This window comes from Solea senegalensis, linkage group LG5, assembly GCF_019176455.1.
Source record: "Solea senegalensis isolate Sse05_10M linkage group LG5, IFAPA_SoseM_1, whole genome shotgun sequence".
NCBI lineage: Eukaryota > Metazoa > Chordata > Actinopteri > Pleuronectiformes > Soleidae > Solea > Solea senegalensis.
In genome coordinates this window covers 4140297-4157292 of record NC_058025.1, presented here as the reverse complement: position 1 = coordinate 4157292, position 16996 = coordinate 4140297, and the positions used below count along the sequence as shown (strand labels likewise).

Here is a 16996-nt window from a genome sequence, read left to right as displayed (position 1 = left end):
TGGTATACACAAACAAGACATAAATTATATTTCAGCACATTAAGACTTTCTGTTTATTTCATTTGAACCCCTGTGGTGCCACGTCCCGATAGAGGTTTTGCCATAGAATTGAAATAATTAAGTTTTAACTTGCTAGTTATAGTTATAAGGAATAAAACAAAAGCCAATGGCATTTAAATTATGTGTTGTTTTTATTTTTTTCTGACCTAGTAGAGCAGGTTATAGCAATATTGTGTATCCAGTGTTTCCAACATTTCAGTGTTTGCACTGAATGGCAATTTATACATTTTTATTTGTTAAAAAATGAAGAATATAAATTGGGTAAAGACTTATAATTACTAACTTAAGGAAGTACATTTTAATGTAGTACGTACGCCCAACAATCTTTTCTATGTTTAAGTTTATCAACAGTGATTTTTCTTTGAATGTGAAATATGCCCAAATTCTTGAATATATTGAATATTTTAGAATTGTAATAAATATTTATTCACTTCACTCTGATTTATTTCTTTTGTATAGGAATAGATTTTAAGTACCTGTTTGTACCCCTTACTTTACTTTATATTGTGCATATTCCCTTCATTGTTTTATTTATTTACTGATTTGCTTCTTTTTTTCAATGAAGGTGATGATCACCTCGACTTTTATCATTACAGTTGGTGACTAATTGTCAGTAAAGAGAGAAAATAATAAATATAGTGAACATTAGACATTAAAAGCGCTATATAAGTACAATGCATTATTATTATTATTATTATTATTAGTGTTATTATTATTGTTATTGTTAAATGTCTAATGTTGACTGTTTCAGGACATCCAAACATGGGAGGACCCATGCAGCGCATGACTCCACCCAGAGGCATGGTACCGTTGGGGCCCCAGGTGAGGAACCAGATGATTTGTGGGAACGTTAACAAAAAAAATTATGTTATCGATGTAATTAAGGGTGTGTTTTGTTTTATTTTTTTTTGTTTTGTTTTAGAATTATGGAAGTGGAATGAGACCACCACTTAACGCCTTGGTTGGTCCAGGGATGCCCGGCATGAACATGTGAGTAGTAGTAGTAGTTGATTTTTGAACATGCAAACAATATGTGTAGATATTGTTTGCATGTATATATATGTATGTACATATATATATGTATATGTCTATACACAAATGTCCATCTGGACTTCTTTGCTTATTTTAACCATAAAAGTGCCAGAAATGTAAGGCAGTTATTTTCAATTTACTGCATGTTAATTTAGTGTATTAACAATTTAAAATAAGGAGAAACAAAAGCTTTATTGTGAAAAAACACTGCAGTTGAACATGAAAACCAGATTTTGTGTGTTCAATTTGAAATTTGAATCATGCTGATTCTCTGGCTTCCCAAGATAGCGCAGGTGAAAATACCGTAATAACAAACCACAGCGTAATTGCGGTAACGCAGAGTGCGCTTCGGCAAACGTGTCGTCTGCGATACGCTCGGTGTTAAAGGGTTTTAAGGAAAAGGAAGAGAAAGAAAGAAAGAAATCTAAAGAAATACTGAGTCCATTTCATGTTGTTGGTCGGTGAAAGTTTGGACATGGCGCTCGGACTGAGTTTCCTCCGTTTGTCGTCTTTATTCGTGTCTGCTTTGTCATTGTTGTTGTTCCCATTGCACTTTCTCTGGCAGCGGGAGACTTTGTTGTTGCCAGTTCTGTGCAGATGAATGAGAAACAAAGTAGTGTGCCAAAAGCACAAAACTCAAGTGTGTGTGTGTGTGTGTATATTTTTGTGCTTACAGGGGGCCTGGTGGGGGCAGACCTTGGCCGAATCCTCCAAACTCCAATTCAGTAAGTGCTCGAACGAAAGACACGGAACAGAAAGTCGTAATTTAATTTCTTTAATGATCTCTATCTGTGTATTTTCTCAGACCCCTTACTCGTCTGCATCTCCGGGAAGTTATGTGGTACGTACAGCGTGTCTGACTTAAAACTGTTTAAACTCCACGAGCTGTTCTTCTTTAGTTTACGAATAAAAAAATTGTAATTCCAGGGTCCTCCAGGAGGCGGAGGGCCACCTGGGACCCCAATAATGCCAAGTCCAGCAGGTAGGTTCTCTGTGTGTGTGTGTGTGTGTGTGTGTGTTGTGTTAATATTCATTGTTTTTGCTTTTTCATCCATTTTTTTTCTCCTACATTTTGTCATGTCAGATTCAACCAACTCCGGCGACAACATGTACACTATGATAAACACAGTCCCTCCCAATGGAAACCGACCAAATGTGAGACATTTTTCACTCTGTATGAACATCCGCACAGTGGTTATTATGAGTATGTGGGCGGGGAATTAGCTCTTAAAGGGCCAGTGTGTAACAATAAGTAATGTTCCTTCCCTTTCCCAAGCACATCAGGAAACTATGGTGGCCTTGTCGTAAGCCAGGGATCAGCAAGTAAATGTGGGCAGGGCCAATTTATTTGTAAGCCATTGAATATTTGGGCCAAAACGTTGTGTCTTCATCGGGCAAAAAGGCCTTAAAGCCCTTTAACATCGAGCGTAACGCAGACGACACGTTTGCACAAGCGCATTTTACATTACCGTAATTACACCATTTGTGGTTTGTGCTCCCAGAAAAATTCCAGCAGTTTCTGAAAGCTGAGAGAAACCAGAGAATCAGCGCCTTTGTCAAAGTCTGGTGTTCATGTAATACCTGCAACTAAAACCTTAAATTGTTAAAGTGGCATTTTAACAGGCAGTAAATTGTAAATAACTGCCAGATATTGAAAGTTTTTCTGGAAAAATGGGCAAAAGCACTTAACTCACAGGACATTTTCTGGTCCTTTTATGGTTAAAATAAGTCTAAAAGACATGTATTCTTACTGTTCATATCTATTGTTTTTATTAACAAGTATTACGGCGTCTCCATGACAACAGCAGTGTTTTTATTTTTATTTCTTTCAAACCAAACATTTAGTTTAGGTTAACTGTCTCAATTCTAGCGACAGAATCCATTTAAATAAATTCATATTTTTAAGATTAGATTCATTAAATCATCTGCTGATGATACTGAGGCTGGAGGGCCAGTTTTGGCCCACGGGCCACCAATTGCTGACCACTGTAGTAAGCTTATCTCTTGTATCTCTGGATGAAGATGGCAGCCTCAGCACAGCATGGCCCTTGAAAACTAAACAAGCTTTTATTTTGATACTCCGGCCTGAATGTTACACACTGGACCTTTAAAGTACTGTTTTCACTGTTGTGGTGTTTGGATGATAAAGTATATCTCCTTTCTTTTTTTGCGTATGATTGCTTTAGTTCCCTATGGGTGCAGGTGGCGATGGTCCGTTAGGTGGAATGGCTGGAATGGAGCCACATCACATGAATGGATCATTAGGTACAGGAAACATTTTCAATCAGACTCACAGATTTTATTATTTTCTCCTAAAATAAAAGTAGCCTTCCCTAAAATGTGATCAGGATCATTTTTCGTTGTTTTCATATTTGGGTTTTTCTCTCGCAGGGTCAGGTGATATGGACAGTCTCCCAAAGGTAACAGAGAAACTCTTTTAATTAATGAATATTTTAACATATTTTGTTTTAGTTTAAGTATAAAAAAAACTTCTATACTTGCTTTTGAATTATTTTTGTAAAGAACTCTCCTGGAAACCTAAGTATGAGTAACCAGCCGGGAACCCCCAGGGAGGACGGAGAGATGGGAGGAAACTTCCTGAACCCGTTTCAGAATGAAAGTGTAAGTATGGAATTATTAGAGAGAAAGTTTTAGGTGGTGGTGAAAATTCAAGTTGAAAATGTATTTAAAACACTGCAGATTATAAGTACAAGGTAACAAGGTTGTCTGTTGCAATAATATGAACGTTAGACATATAATATTACATATTCATTTCTCAAGATTATGACTTTTTTTCTTGGAATTATGACTTTGTCCCTCGGGATTCTGAGATTAAAGTTAGAATTATGACTATTTTCTTGGAATTATGACTTTTTCCCCCGGAATTCTGAGATTAAATTTAGAGTTATGACTTTTTTCTTGGAATTATGACTTTAATCTGACTTTTTTCTCAGAATCGTGATTTTAATCTCTGAATTCTGAGATTAAAGTCACAATTGTGACTTTTTTCCTCGTAATTCTGACTTTTTTCTCAGAATTCTGACTTTTCTTAAAAAAGTCAGCTCAAAGTCAGAATTCCAAGAAAAAGCAAAAAAAATAATCAACATAATTTTCATCTCTTTAGGAATGACACCAGACATTTCCTATAGAATTATAGTGTTTAGTATGTTCTAGTGTATCAGTCACAGCAATACTAATATTTTAGTATTGTAGAATACGAGGCCTCTGTGAGATGTTTGTGTTTCTAAGGAAATGCATGGAGCACAGGTGACGCCTTTGCTGGGTAATCTGAGGAGGATTTTGCTACGGGAAGTACTGTGACGCGTGTGCGGAAGTATACCATGAGCTTCATTGTTAACCGCTTTATCCTCCACATGTGTGAAAGGTGTGCTACACCTGCCATTTACACCAACAGTCAGTTCAGAGTGTCCAATTATAATCCTCTATGTGAGGGTTTCTAGTGGAAATGACCTGATCAATGATTTTAGTGTCTCTCACTCTCTCTCTCTGTTTTAAATACAACAGCGCTTGTTTCTCCCTGTTCTCTGCAGTATTCTCCAAACATGACGATGAGTGTGTGAAGGCTGGACGCGCCTCACTCGCCCACTCGAGCTGATGTGGATCAATAAAAAGCAGAGAGGGAGAGAGAGAGAGACGGGAGGTGATGTCCTCCAGGCCAGTGACTCTTCCTCCCCCACCACCACCTCACCTAACCTGTCAGGACAGTTACCCCACACACACTCTGTCCTTCTACTGCCCCCACAACTCCACCAACGTGTCCTCGCCCACCCTTTCACGTTCACCCCCGTTCACCCCTTCGCTCCTCTGACCTGAGTGGTGACTTTGCTTAATCCGTCAGTTCTTCCTCTGCATCGATGAGACTGTACAAAGGAACCAAATTTAAAAAAAAACAACAAAAAACCCCCGGAGGAGAACTCTTTGTATATTTGCATAGAGTGTGTGACAGAGCGCACACTCCAGTCACAGGCGAGTGTTTCTGTCACATGACGCCCGCCCACCACAACAGAAGGCCAGTATCTTATTTATCCTCGAGTTTAAAGGACTTTAAAGAGATAAAGACACTTTTTGATTGATTTAACTGATGTTCGTGCAGATGTTTGTAAAAGTCATCTTTTGTGGCGGTCTAAATCTCTTTTATTTCATGAGTCTTTTCCATCAGAAACTCAATCACAAACACGTGATTGATCACGCGACATGATCACACGATGACAGGAAGGCTTCGCTCACTGAGGTAAAAATCAGCGCTCCACGTTTAAAGTGAGACTATGTGACTTTTTTTGAACATCTGTGACCCAAGTAACAATAATAGGACACATGATGGTAAGTGTGTCGACATATTTTTGAATATGGCGCCATGACGATGCTGAAAACATAAAAAACACCTTCGGAGTGATTTGTCCTCGTGGATCAAAGTGGAGTCAGGTTATAAGTTTCTCTTACTGCTGTGTTGCATAATGATAAAGATGATTTTCAGGATGACTTGAGTGACACGGAGTAGACGCACTCGTTAAATCCGTGAAAGTGTTTAAAAAATAAATAGACACATGGGTCATTGAAAGAGCTTGAAATGTGTTGATATTTAGGTTACGACGCCACCTACTGTTCCGTGCGCCCTGCATTGCTTTATGTACGTAGACTAGGCCAAAAATCACTTTGTCCAGAAGACGCTCTTACAAGTCGCCCTCCTGTCTTAAACTGTGTGAGCACATTCGGTCCTTGAATTTGAGGGAATTGGTCCTGGAAAGTCCTTGAATTTGATGTCAAACAAGGTGTGGGAACCCTGGGATTTTAAGAACACGTGATAAAAAATAAAGTTACATAGCCTCCCTTTAAAGAAGATCAGATCTGCCTTTATGCAAAGAGAACAAACTTTTTTCTTCTTTTTAAAACCTATATGGCTTCACATTTTTGCAATTTAGACTGTAATGACATAGCAAAAATGGATGGAGCGCAAAAGAATAAGTGTTTAAGACGGGCTGCTTTTGTTTGCTGCGGCTTCTTTCACCCGTGGATCCATAACTAAATAAATAAATCAAAGATTTATTACATGACACAAGCTTATCAAGTCACTTTGGTCACCAATAATGTTACCGTCATCCGAATAAACTGTGATCTACAAGAGAATGGTTGGTACAGAAAGCTGAATATAAGCTTGTTTTTAATCGTTTGTTTGTTTTTAAACTGCCCAGGACGTATTATCATCATCATCATCATCATCATGATCATCATCATGTATCAAAGGTCCATATTCCCCCTTTTCCCTGTCCTTTACTGCAAAGTGTACAGCTCACAAATGTAGCTCCCCTGTCTTGTATGTGTATTTGATATTATTGTTATTATTTAAATAAGAAAAGCGGTGGACCGATGACGCACCATCACAACTGAGCTGAGATTTATTTTATTTTTTTTTATTTTTTTCTATTTTCCTGTTAGATTGAAGCCATACACCAGAAGATGCATTTGTAAATTGGATCATGTTTTCCATTTTGTGGCAGTATAATGGGAACTCCATTTGTGATGTGTTAATTTCCCTCTTTTTTAATTCTTTATTATTGTGTTTTTGTAAATACAGAGAAGTATTTCATGGTTTTTGAATATGCTGGTATAAAGCTTCTCTTCCCTTAGTCAGCGTGTCCGCCTCTCATTTGTGATGACTGTGTATCTGTGGACATGAAGTGGTCACATGATGCGCAGACGTCTCTAAACTTTGTGTTTTTAGGGACCTATTGTATAAGTGCAGGGAGTCTAAGGGCTTATCTGTGATTACGCCTGTATTAAGAGGGTTCTAGCTATAGCTTCATATTTGCTTTGTGGACATGAGATGACAAATGTATTTAAAGGTACGGTGGGACATCATTTTTATACTGTATCGCTTAAAATCCTCTTCCCTCAATCAAAGTGCCATCTGCCCCCCAGAGCTAATGCTAGCTCGTTAACTCCAACGAGACAGGTGCAGCAATGACTGAACGCCCAGAAAGGGCTGCGAAGTAATAACGTGTAAGTATTTGTTGTTTTTCACCAAGTTAGCGTCAGCGAAACGTAGCCTACCCAACGTTAGCGATGCTGCACGTGTCGCGCCGTTCGACGCAAGAATCAAAGCGAACAATGTCGAACTGTAGATCAGTGACGAAACGTAAACATGCGTTGAGACCGCACATTGAGTCATTCCTCTTACGGTCTTGCATGTTAGTGTCAGGGAGCAATTTCCCAACACAACTGGCATGTTTGAAACCGTGTAATTGTAGAGCTAAAGGTCGCCTGTTGTGTAATTTGCTCTCGGTCCTCGCTGCAGACATGCACTCAGACTCTGCTAAACACACAACGCCACTTTAAACAAAGGTGTCCAATAATAATCCAGCCTGCCCACCTTCCAGTGTCCATAAAGTCCCCCATAAACCATTTTATAACGTATCATACGTACCCCTCCGCAGGTGTTCACAGCAGAATTCCGGCAGCTCTTCATTTGTCCTGTGGTTTTTGTCGTCGATTGTGAAATGATGTCTCCGCGGTTGTGTTTAGCTCTGCTTGCTCTCTCGTCTCTGGCTGCTGCGTCCGATCCAGGCTGCGAGGAGCTCGTCAAACCTTTGGAAGACAGAAGCAAGGTATTTTGTTTACTTGCATGGTTACAAAGCGTTAAAAGTCCTTTGCTTGTGTTTCCCTTGGTTTTTAATATTTCGCACATGCAGATCTCTGGCAAATGGATTTTCAACGTTGGTGGAGCAGACACCGAGGAATATTTGAAGAATCTAAAATCTTTCCACTGCTCCTGGATCGATTTCCCAACCGTGCCTAGCGTTAATATGACCATGCGCTTCGGAGACAGACAGTAAATGTTGACTTTTACTTTTCATTATCACTGCATTCATGGATAACGTCATTTTTACGCCATTTCCCATGTGTGTTTTTGCAAGTGAGGAGAAATGCCTTTATGGACATGCAAATTTCTCTTATGAGGGAAACAACACCAAAGTGACATGTGAGTACACATTATTATAGATATACTGTATGAGCTGTAACAGTCTTACGAAACCTCCGCTTGGATCTGCAGTTCACTTCAACTCCACGTCACATGACCACGTTGGGATGCTCCTGGAGTCGTGTGCCGACTGCCTGCTGTGGATTGAGAACACAGAGTCCAAGGAGAATGGGGAGATTAAAAAGGGCAGACACCTCTACCTGTTCAGTGAGTCCACATTTGTATCCGTGTAAATTATAATAATAAAAGTAATAATAACTGAGACAACATTAACTTGTCCCCCTGCAGCAAAGAGTGGCGATTTGGCCGAATCCGATCTGGCTTTTTTCAAGAGACAGGCGGCGTGCCTCAACCTCCTGCCGGATTTCTACTTTGCAGAGACCAAAGGTGAGATTCCTGCGCTGTATAAACACACGTGTCACCACTACTGACTGGTAATAAAAGAATAATGTGGCCTCACGTCTCTGTTTCAGACCTGTGTCCCGATGAGAAGGAGGCGGCTGCCTCAAAAGAAACGACACAAGAGCAGTAGAAGTTGCCGTTACGTGAACGCTCAACTTTAAAGCTGCAGTAGGCGGGCTGAATTTGATGAAAATGAATGTTGTATGATGTATAGAAATGAATAGACATGTTTCATACTGTCTCATTCGTTTGTGTTTTTATTCTGTGTAAATGAAGTTTCTGTATCTGCGTCCTGCAGTAAATGTCATGTACCTTGACACAGACACACTGGCCTACAACAGACAAAAGAAAGTAAGAAAATGGACGATGAAATTGAGTCTCTTGTGTGTGAACGACAGTCTTTTCCAAACCTTTTTGCACCGTAGTGATTTTCCTGAAACGAGACCTCGTGCATAAACTCCACATTTAGCCAAAATCCCATTTGCTTAGAAAATAACATCATGATTTATTATTATGCTATTATATATTATTATAGTACTGTATGTCTCTGTTGCTCAATATGAATTAAAAAGCTCCAAAATCCCTTTAGAGGAACCGCACGAACCATGTGTTTGTGTTATCACGTAATACACGAACCACAGTTTGAGAACCATGGGGGGGTCGTAGACCAGTATTGTATAATGTATAACACGCCTGTACTTTTACTCAAGTATCCCTTTTAAGTATTTCATGCAAGACTGGTTAAAGGTGAAAACTGGTGTATATACAGAGGCTATTTTCTTTTTTAAATCGGATTGAATTTGTGAAATTTGGAAATACGTCATAATTCAGAGTTCGCTTGGGTCGTTTTTATGAAAAAAGTAGAAGAAAAACGATCTAATTTTGTGACTTCTGCACAATTGCGATACAACATGAATCCTAACTTTGACTCAACAGCACATGACGACACAAAAAAAAACACACTTTGTAAATGCTGATAATGAAAATGTTCTACAAAAGTACAAGAAAGTACAAGTATCTTACCAGAAAGTGACTTTGGTAGAACTTGAAGTCATTTTTTTTTAAGTAAAGTAAAAGTCTTAGATTATAAGACATTTACTGTACTTAAGTATCAAACGTCGTTTTTCGTCGTTTTTCTCTGCTAGTCTACTAATCCTTGAGCAAAGACACCTAATCCCATGTTGCAGCATGTGAATATGTGAAAACTGTAGTGTAAAGCAGCTCATCAAGACTAGAAAAGCTCTATATAAATACAGACCATAATACCAAGTATACCAATTATAAATAACAAAGTGAACTACAGATACGTGGATTTTGTACTTAAATATAGTAAGTAAGTATTTGTATCTGTGTATGTGTTCTTTTTCTGCCCTCATGGAGACCAAAAACCTGGTCCTAATGAGGAAGAACCACATTTTAGAGGAACTGGTTAAGTTTTGGCCACAGATTTGAATCGCGGGTTATAGGGTAAGGTTAGGGTTTGACTTGAACTAGTTGTGGTTAAAGTTTAGTTAAAGTAACATTGTTTCGGCTGTCCAAAGGAGCTGCATGTGTGTGTGTGTGTGTGTGAGACAGAGAGACAGAGAGGACATTATGTAATGGTGGAGAGGTCCTGCTTTTCACGCGCTGCCAGATGGCTCTTACGTAAAGGGATAAATGGAACACAAGAGTCAAGACCTGACTGAAAGATGTGAGAATTGAATTGTGTGTGTGTGTGTGTGTGTGTGTGTGTGTCAGCCCACTCTTCTTCCCCTGGTTCACTCTGTGGAGCCTCTATTTGGCAGGACCCCTGACGTTGGTGTTACTCTCTGTCTCTCCTGCTGCTGTCTGGACAGAAATGGCTGCACAGCTGGTCGCGGCTCTGCTGGCTCTCGCCTCCCTCTGTGCCGCGTCTGAATCCACGGACTGTAAAGAGCTGGTCAAGCCTCTGGTGCTGGACAGTCACAGCCCTGTGAGTATCGGCGGGATCGTTTGTGATGAGTTTGTCATACGTGTCAGTGCGCTGTGGATGTGGGGCTGAATGTTTGCTTTGGTGTTTGTGCTTAAAATCTCTTGTTCTCCAGCACAGCAATACAGCAAAATGACAATCATGACTTGTTAAAGAAATAAAACACCACATCCAATCGATGTACATTAAAATAATATATAAAAAAAACATTATTTTCAGTTGGAGGACTTTTAACTGGTTGCAGTTTATTTGTCAGTGTGGTGTTCCTAATAAAGTGAGTAACTTCAGTGTTCCTGATAAGTTGAACAGTGTTCTAATAAAGCGATCAGTATCAGGTGTTCAAATTCTTAAATCTTGCCAATTTTCTTAAATCTTCAATTCATTAAATGACTGTTTGCCATTTTGAGTAAAATAATTGGACCCATTTTGAATCTTTTACAACCTTTTTTAATAATTTTTTCCTGATTTGTGTATAAAATGACTCTTCTATAATATAATATAAAATAATGTAATATATGATATACTATAATATAATATAATATGATATATGTGACATGGTTTTCCAACGTTTTCCAGCATCCACGGGACTATACAGTATATGACCTATGATGTTTTCTCATGTATTGGCTTCTTAGGGCTTGATGTTCACACATTTTCAGTGGCGGATTTCACACTTTAGGCCTTTATGCACCAATGTTTACTTTGATTGCCTTTTGAAATGTTTAAATGCACTTATTATAAGTCGCTTTGGATGAAAGCATCTGCTAAACGACATGTAATGTAATGAAATGAATGTAAAATGTCTGTGTGTGTGTCTGTGTGTGTGTGTGGCAGATCTACGGGAAGTGGGTGCTCCACGTCGGTGCGTGGGACCAGCTCGGCCTGAAGAATGATTTAATATCAGTGAACAGCTCGTGGGTGGAACTGTCAGCGTCCTCAGACACTGGAGTCATTAGCATGTACTGGGCCGACCGCCTGTAAGAGCACACTGCATTGATGATCATGTGACCACTGTGTATTGTGCAATTGTAATTCAGCATTTATTTATTTATTTATTTTACACTTTTCCTTCTATCTGCCCGTTACAGAGATACTGATAAGTGTCTTCAGGGCTCAGCTAATGCCACCATCACTGGGATGACCAGCCACACCACTGGTATGAATCTGGAAGTCATCAGTGTTTTTTTCTGCTAAACATGCAGTATGTCATTTCTGCCACCAGAGGTCTCTCAATCAAAACAACAACAGGAGAACAATTGCGTTTTTTCCACTACTTGGCTCTAGTGGTGTGTCAGTCACGAACGAGCTGGCTCTAAGAGCCGATTCTTTGTCGCGGATGTGAAAAGCCGATGAGAAGAGCTGCATCTTCTGCCGCTTATAAAAATTTTATAATTTTTTTTATGTTTTAAATCTAAATCAGTCCTTTCCATACATATCAAATATTAATGACATTTTTTTTTTTTTACCTGAAATTGTCAAGTTTTTGTCATAATGCACCTTTATTTCATGCTCTAAAAAAACACACACAAAAAAATTATTTTCCATATGCAATATTATTTATTGACTATTTGTAGTTTGATTATTGCAGCTTGGTATATGTGAAAGATTAGCAGAAACATTTGTTTATATGCATTATTTTATTAAATCTTTGGCAATGTCATATTTTGTCAAATACCAAAGTTAGTATTATTTATTTTATATCAGTCATCATCATACATATCAATCATTAATGCATTTTTGAAAAGTTTGTCACAATGCATTGATAAAGGGTGATTTGAATGGGTTTTAATGAGCACATTTTTGTACGTAAAGTGTGTTAGTGTGAGTATTTTTTTAATTTAATTGTTGTATAGACAAATATTAAGAAAAATCAAAAACAATATGCATGAAAAAAATAAAATATTCTAGAATTTACACAAAAATGTGTCCAGGTGTGTTTAAGGGTTAATGTAATATTACTTTCCTGATGTGAAATTATTACCAATCTCTAAGTGTCCAACTGTTAAAGTGTTAATATTCACACTATAGCCCCCAAAGACTAATTGATTGTTTTGATTGATTGTTTTCTCCTCAGTAAACATCAATGGTCACACTTCATACCATGATGGGAAATACTACGAGACGTGCGCCGACTGCCTCCTGTCCGAAGACACCACCCTGCTGCCGGACGGCAAGTCAAAGGGACGGTATTTCTTCCTCTTCAGTAAGCCTCGTTTTAACTTTCATAATTCATTCATTTCCATCAAATATAAAACATAAAACACACTGTTTCTCTCCGTTCCTTCCCGTCACCATCTCACTCTTCCTGTTTTATATTTCTTTTTCCCTCTTTTGCAGCACGGACCGGCGCTCTGGAGCCATCTGAGTTAGAGACGTTCAAGAAGCAGGCGGAGTGTCTGAACTTCCTGCCTGAATATCGCTTTTTAGGCACAGGTCAGTCAACGCCAGGGAGTAAAAGTACAAGTATCTTTACCAGAATATTACTTAAGTAAAAGTCTTAAAGTCTATGACCTTTACTGTACTTAAGTATCAAAAGTCATTTTCTGATATAAAATCCCTGTTATATGTGACCTTGAGCAAAGACACTTAGCCCCACGTTGCAGCGTGTGAATGGGTGAAAACTGTAGTGTAAAGCAGCTCCCCCAGACTAGAGAAGCTCTATATAAATACAGACCATAATACCAACTCTTTTATTTGGTAGTAACGCGTAACAAAGATAGTTAGAGGAAATGTAGTGCAGTAAAAGTACACAACTTATTTTATTTACTGAATAAAACAACCTGAATTCTCAGAATTTTTAAAAGAGAAAATTGACTTTTATCTCAGAATTCTGCTGTTATTTTGTTTAAAAATAAAAAACAATAGTAATTCATACATGGCCTTAATCCTCTTCCATACAAAATGAATTAAAATGAAGCAGAAGGGAATTATAATTTATTTATTTTTGATTACAACCTTGTAAAGTTATCATTTAAATTCAGAGAATGTGAATTAAGTGTTGTGTGTTGTTGCTTTTTCACATTTTAAATCAGTTTTTTTTGTGGTCATTGTTTTTCTGGGTTATTCAACAACAACAACAAAACGAAATTCAAATATATCTACAAAAAAACTTGTTTTAACCCAAGCTAAGTATTTTGGTCATTCTATGTCTGAATATAACACATTTCTTGCATCCCACATTGTTTATCATCCTCAATGCTCCATCTATTTTACAGTATGTACAGTATAATTATCTGTATCATAGCAGATATGGTGTTTTTTATTATTATTATTTCAGATTTGTGTCCAGACGACAGGGAAACCGCTTCGCCTCCCGTGGAGAAAACAGAGGACGACGACAGTGACGCTCCGCCGGCTGCAAAGTGAAGCACAGACAGAGTCAAGAGAAGCTCTTAAGCTTAACATGTGCTAGATAGTGTGATTTCACCTGTTGTGCCCTCATGTGCTATAGGTCCATGTTTTGGTTAGAGTTGCTCTAGTTGAGTCTGATAGAGTGATATTTTTGTAATAGACCTGTCGTTAATGCCTCCACTGTTTTCCTGCACTGTGGTAAATAAAGAAAGAAAGAAAGAAGAAGAAAGTTTCCCTCTGAATCATTTGCAACGATCTGGCAGCTTTTCACCAACATTTCTTTATCCGACTGAGTTTTAAGACACTACATCTCTGTTTCCCAGAAACGTCCACCTTCCTTCCACAAAGGCCGTTGCTAGGTAACAGCAGTGTTAGGAGGAGGAGGGGAAAGAAGATGTCAAACTTTTTTTTTCTTTTTTTTCTTTTTTTTAAACCCCGCTGAGCAACAACCTTCGTTCCACTAATGAAAAGCTGCTTCGGGTTCAGGAGGAGAAGTCATGGCACGTCGCTCGGGTTAATTCAGGGCAGCAGCAGCTGAACTGTGGAGTGGAGCATTCAGGGCTGGACAAAAGGAATCTGTGTGGCTCTGCATAGTCATTAGAGAAACCTTCACCGGTGCATGTGGAAACATCACTCCTCCTTCCATATCTTGGGCATATATGCATTTTTTTTTACCTCAAGCTCCACAGGGAAGATGAATCAGTGTTAGAGGTTTGCTGCTGCTGCTGTCTCTCAGTCCTCATCCGTCCGTCCAACCATGTCTGCTCATGTCGCCGTGTTCCTGTTGACTCTCGTGTCCCTCAGCGCTGCATCTGCACCCGACTGCAAGGACCTCATCAAACCCTTCATACCAGACGACCCCACACTGGTGAGTCTTTTGTTTTTTGTGTCATGAGAAAAACATAGAGAACATTAACGTTCTTTGCAAGGTTATTTCATTTGTAGGGGACAAATACAATAACAAGTTTAGGAGCTAAGTAAAATTAGTAAAATAGCAGAGGTTAAAGTGGACATTCTTTATTTGCAGAATATCAATTGTAATTTACTTTGTACAACACCAGGTGCAATGTGGACATTTTTGTCCTGATTTTAACCACAGTTTTCATGTTTTAAATGCAGCTAAACCTAATTTAAAGGTTTGTGAGGGTGGGATGGAATTCCACTTGTCTCGTGACTTGAATTGTGAATTCTGACCGACCCAATGCCGTGGTTCTGACCTTAGGCCACGACTATGAGAGCTAGAGCAGACATTTCCTAAGGCAGAGGTTCTCAAACTTTTTTTATACCACCTGAGAAAATATTGAACTCTTTAAAATACAGTGGTGTAAATAAAAAGACCGAACAACAGTCAGCCACGGAATCTTCACAGGATGCAGATTTATTCCCAATAAGATAATCTTGTACTTTATAAATCCTCTTAGGGAAATTCCTTCTCTGCTTTTAACCCATCCTCTACTAGAAACCTTCCTAGAATTAGAAGCAGCAAGCAGCCTGTGGAGCAATGGGGATTGGGTGCCTTGCTCAGGGGTACCCAGCCCTTTTTTTGACCTGGTGGGGACTCAAACTGGCAACCCTCCGGTTACATTACAATACAATTTCCCTTTCCACTTGGGCCATGGGCTGCGAAGATCATTTGCTCTAGTAGAACAGTATTTCTGATTTTCCTCCAAGTACCAGCAGAGGAAGCTTGCGTACCACTGCTGCTACACGCGCCACAGTTTGAGAACCATGGTATTACAGCGATGGAATCCAAGAATAATTCTCATTACCTGGATATTACGTTGGAAATCACATGTTATTGCTGTAAAATGATGTCCTCATGACTCGAAGATACCATCTCAACGTGAGAAGAATGATCACACGACTTGCCATCGTTGTTACTGACGTATTCTTTCTTGAGGCTTTGATTTGTAAGATATTTGTGATTTACATCCATTCTGAATGTTTAGGTGTTTGGGAAATGGGTGTACGTGATGGGAGCTGGTGACCCGCAGCAGTACCACACAGCCCTGCAGTCTCTGAGAAGCTCCTGGATCCACGTGTCTCCTACGTCTGACAGTCAGACTGTGACGTTACGATGGGGAGATTTCTGCTTGTGAGTCTCCAAAAACCAAAACAAAAATAATTGAGAAAAAAAACATATCTATCACAAACCATCTCCTTGTCATGAACTGTAAATTAATAAGCCACACACAAAGCCTTATAAACTATTTAATTTGTATTGCTTATAATTAGGGATGGGAATCAGTATCGGTCAGTATCGGTATCGGTCCCCTCTATAGGCAAATCACTGGATTGGATATCGGAATATCGATATCGGTATCTGACACAAAAAAGTGGTATCATCCCATCCCAACTTATAATAGAACTAGACTTGAAAACATTTCATAAACCCACCAAAAACACTATTAATATTCATAATAAACGTGTTAATGATGCTTTTATTGACATGAATATGGACGTGTGTTTACAATATCATATCAGGCCTTATGAAAATGGCTTATTATTTCATTAAGAACAACTTTGAACTACAGTGTTTTTCCCCCGTCTTTGTTTTTCAGTAACCGGTGCATCGTGGACGAGGTCAATGGCACAGTTTCAGGACTCGCTACCACATTTCGCAGTAAGTGAACCACAGGCAGGAAGAACACTTACAGAGATAGTCTAAATTCTAAAAAGAAAGCATTTAACAACAAGCCACCGTTGTCTTACAGAGAATCTGTCAGAGCACAAAGGACACATGCTGGAGACGTGCTCTGACTGTCTGCTGTGGACGGACACCTTTAAAAACAGGGACGTCACCGGCAGATACATCCTGCAGTTCAGTACGTTTCATCTCATCCTCATCAACACATTCACACTAGGTTTGTTAGAAGAAATACCCCAGGTTCAATTCTCCCATCTTCTTCTTCTTCTTCTTCTTCCTACAGCGAGGACAGGAAAGACAGATCCCCAAAATGTGGAGATGTTTAAGAAGCAACTGGAATGTCTGAACTTCCCAGAGAGTTTCCACAGCTATGACGGTGAAACAGGTCAGGGTCTCATTATTAAAAACTGTTTTCTTCAACACTTAACAACACTGAAGTCTGTATCTTACACAAACCCCCACAGGGTGGAGTTGTTGTACACAATAAGGTCATAATAGTTTGGGATTTTTGTTAAAAATTAGTTAGTTTTTATTAGTTTTAGTGTTTCTTTAAAAATAT

At 38.9% G+C, this 16996-nt stretch overlaps 3 protein-coding genes across 4 annotated transcripts in view; all 3 read left to right on the top strand.

The window, feature by feature from the left end:
- The window catches only part of LOC122769993 (single-stranded DNA-binding protein 2), a 67867-nt gene extending 62196 nt beyond the window's left edge, over nt 1–5671 (top strand). For both annotated transcript variants that reach the window (XM_044026931.1, XM_044026930.1), the window contains 10 exons: nt 812–882; nt 983–1050; nt 1769–1817; nt 1898–1933; nt 2020–2074; nt 2177–2247; nt 3279–3357; nt 3484–3512; nt 3616–3714; nt 4644–5671. In XM_044026931.1, the coding sequence (XP_043882866.1) occupies nt 812–882; nt 983–1050; nt 1769–1817; nt 1898–1933; nt 2020–2074; nt 2177–2247; nt 3279–3357; nt 3484–3512; nt 3616–3714; nt 4644–4673 (587 nt within the window). In that variant the 3' untranslated portion in view covers nt 4674–5671. The remainder of the gene's footprint in view (nt 1–811; nt 883–982; nt 1051–1768; nt 1818–1897; nt 1934–2019; nt 2075–2176; nt 2248–3278; nt 3358–3483; nt 3513–3615; nt 3715–4643) is intronic.
- A 209-nt stretch (nt 5672–5880) lies between these two features.
- Nucleotides 5881–8735, top strand: LOC122769997. Its single transcript, XM_044026937.1, has 6 exons — nt 5881–7715; nt 7800–7939; nt 8025–8089; nt 8162–8296; nt 8378–8476; nt 8563–8735. Exons 1-6 carry the CDS (start codon nt 7608–7610, stop codon nt 8619–8621), a joined length of 606 nt encoding a protein of 201 aa, XP_043882872.1. The 5' UTR covers nt 5881–7607; the 3' UTR covers nt 8622–8735.
- Nucleotides 8736–10087: 1352 nt separating this feature from the next.
- On the top strand, nt 10088–14015 carry LOC122769996. The gene is made up of 6 exons (XM_044026935.1): nt 10088–10442; nt 11274–11416; nt 11528–11595; nt 12514–12642; nt 12777–12872; nt 13717–14015. The coding sequence occupies exons 1-6, from the start codon at nt 10329–10331 to the stop codon at nt 13803–13805; spliced, it is 639 nt and encodes a 212-aa protein (XP_043882870.1). The 5' UTR covers nt 10088–10328; the 3' UTR covers nt 13806–14015.
- Nucleotides 14016–16996: the final 2981 nt, after the last annotated feature.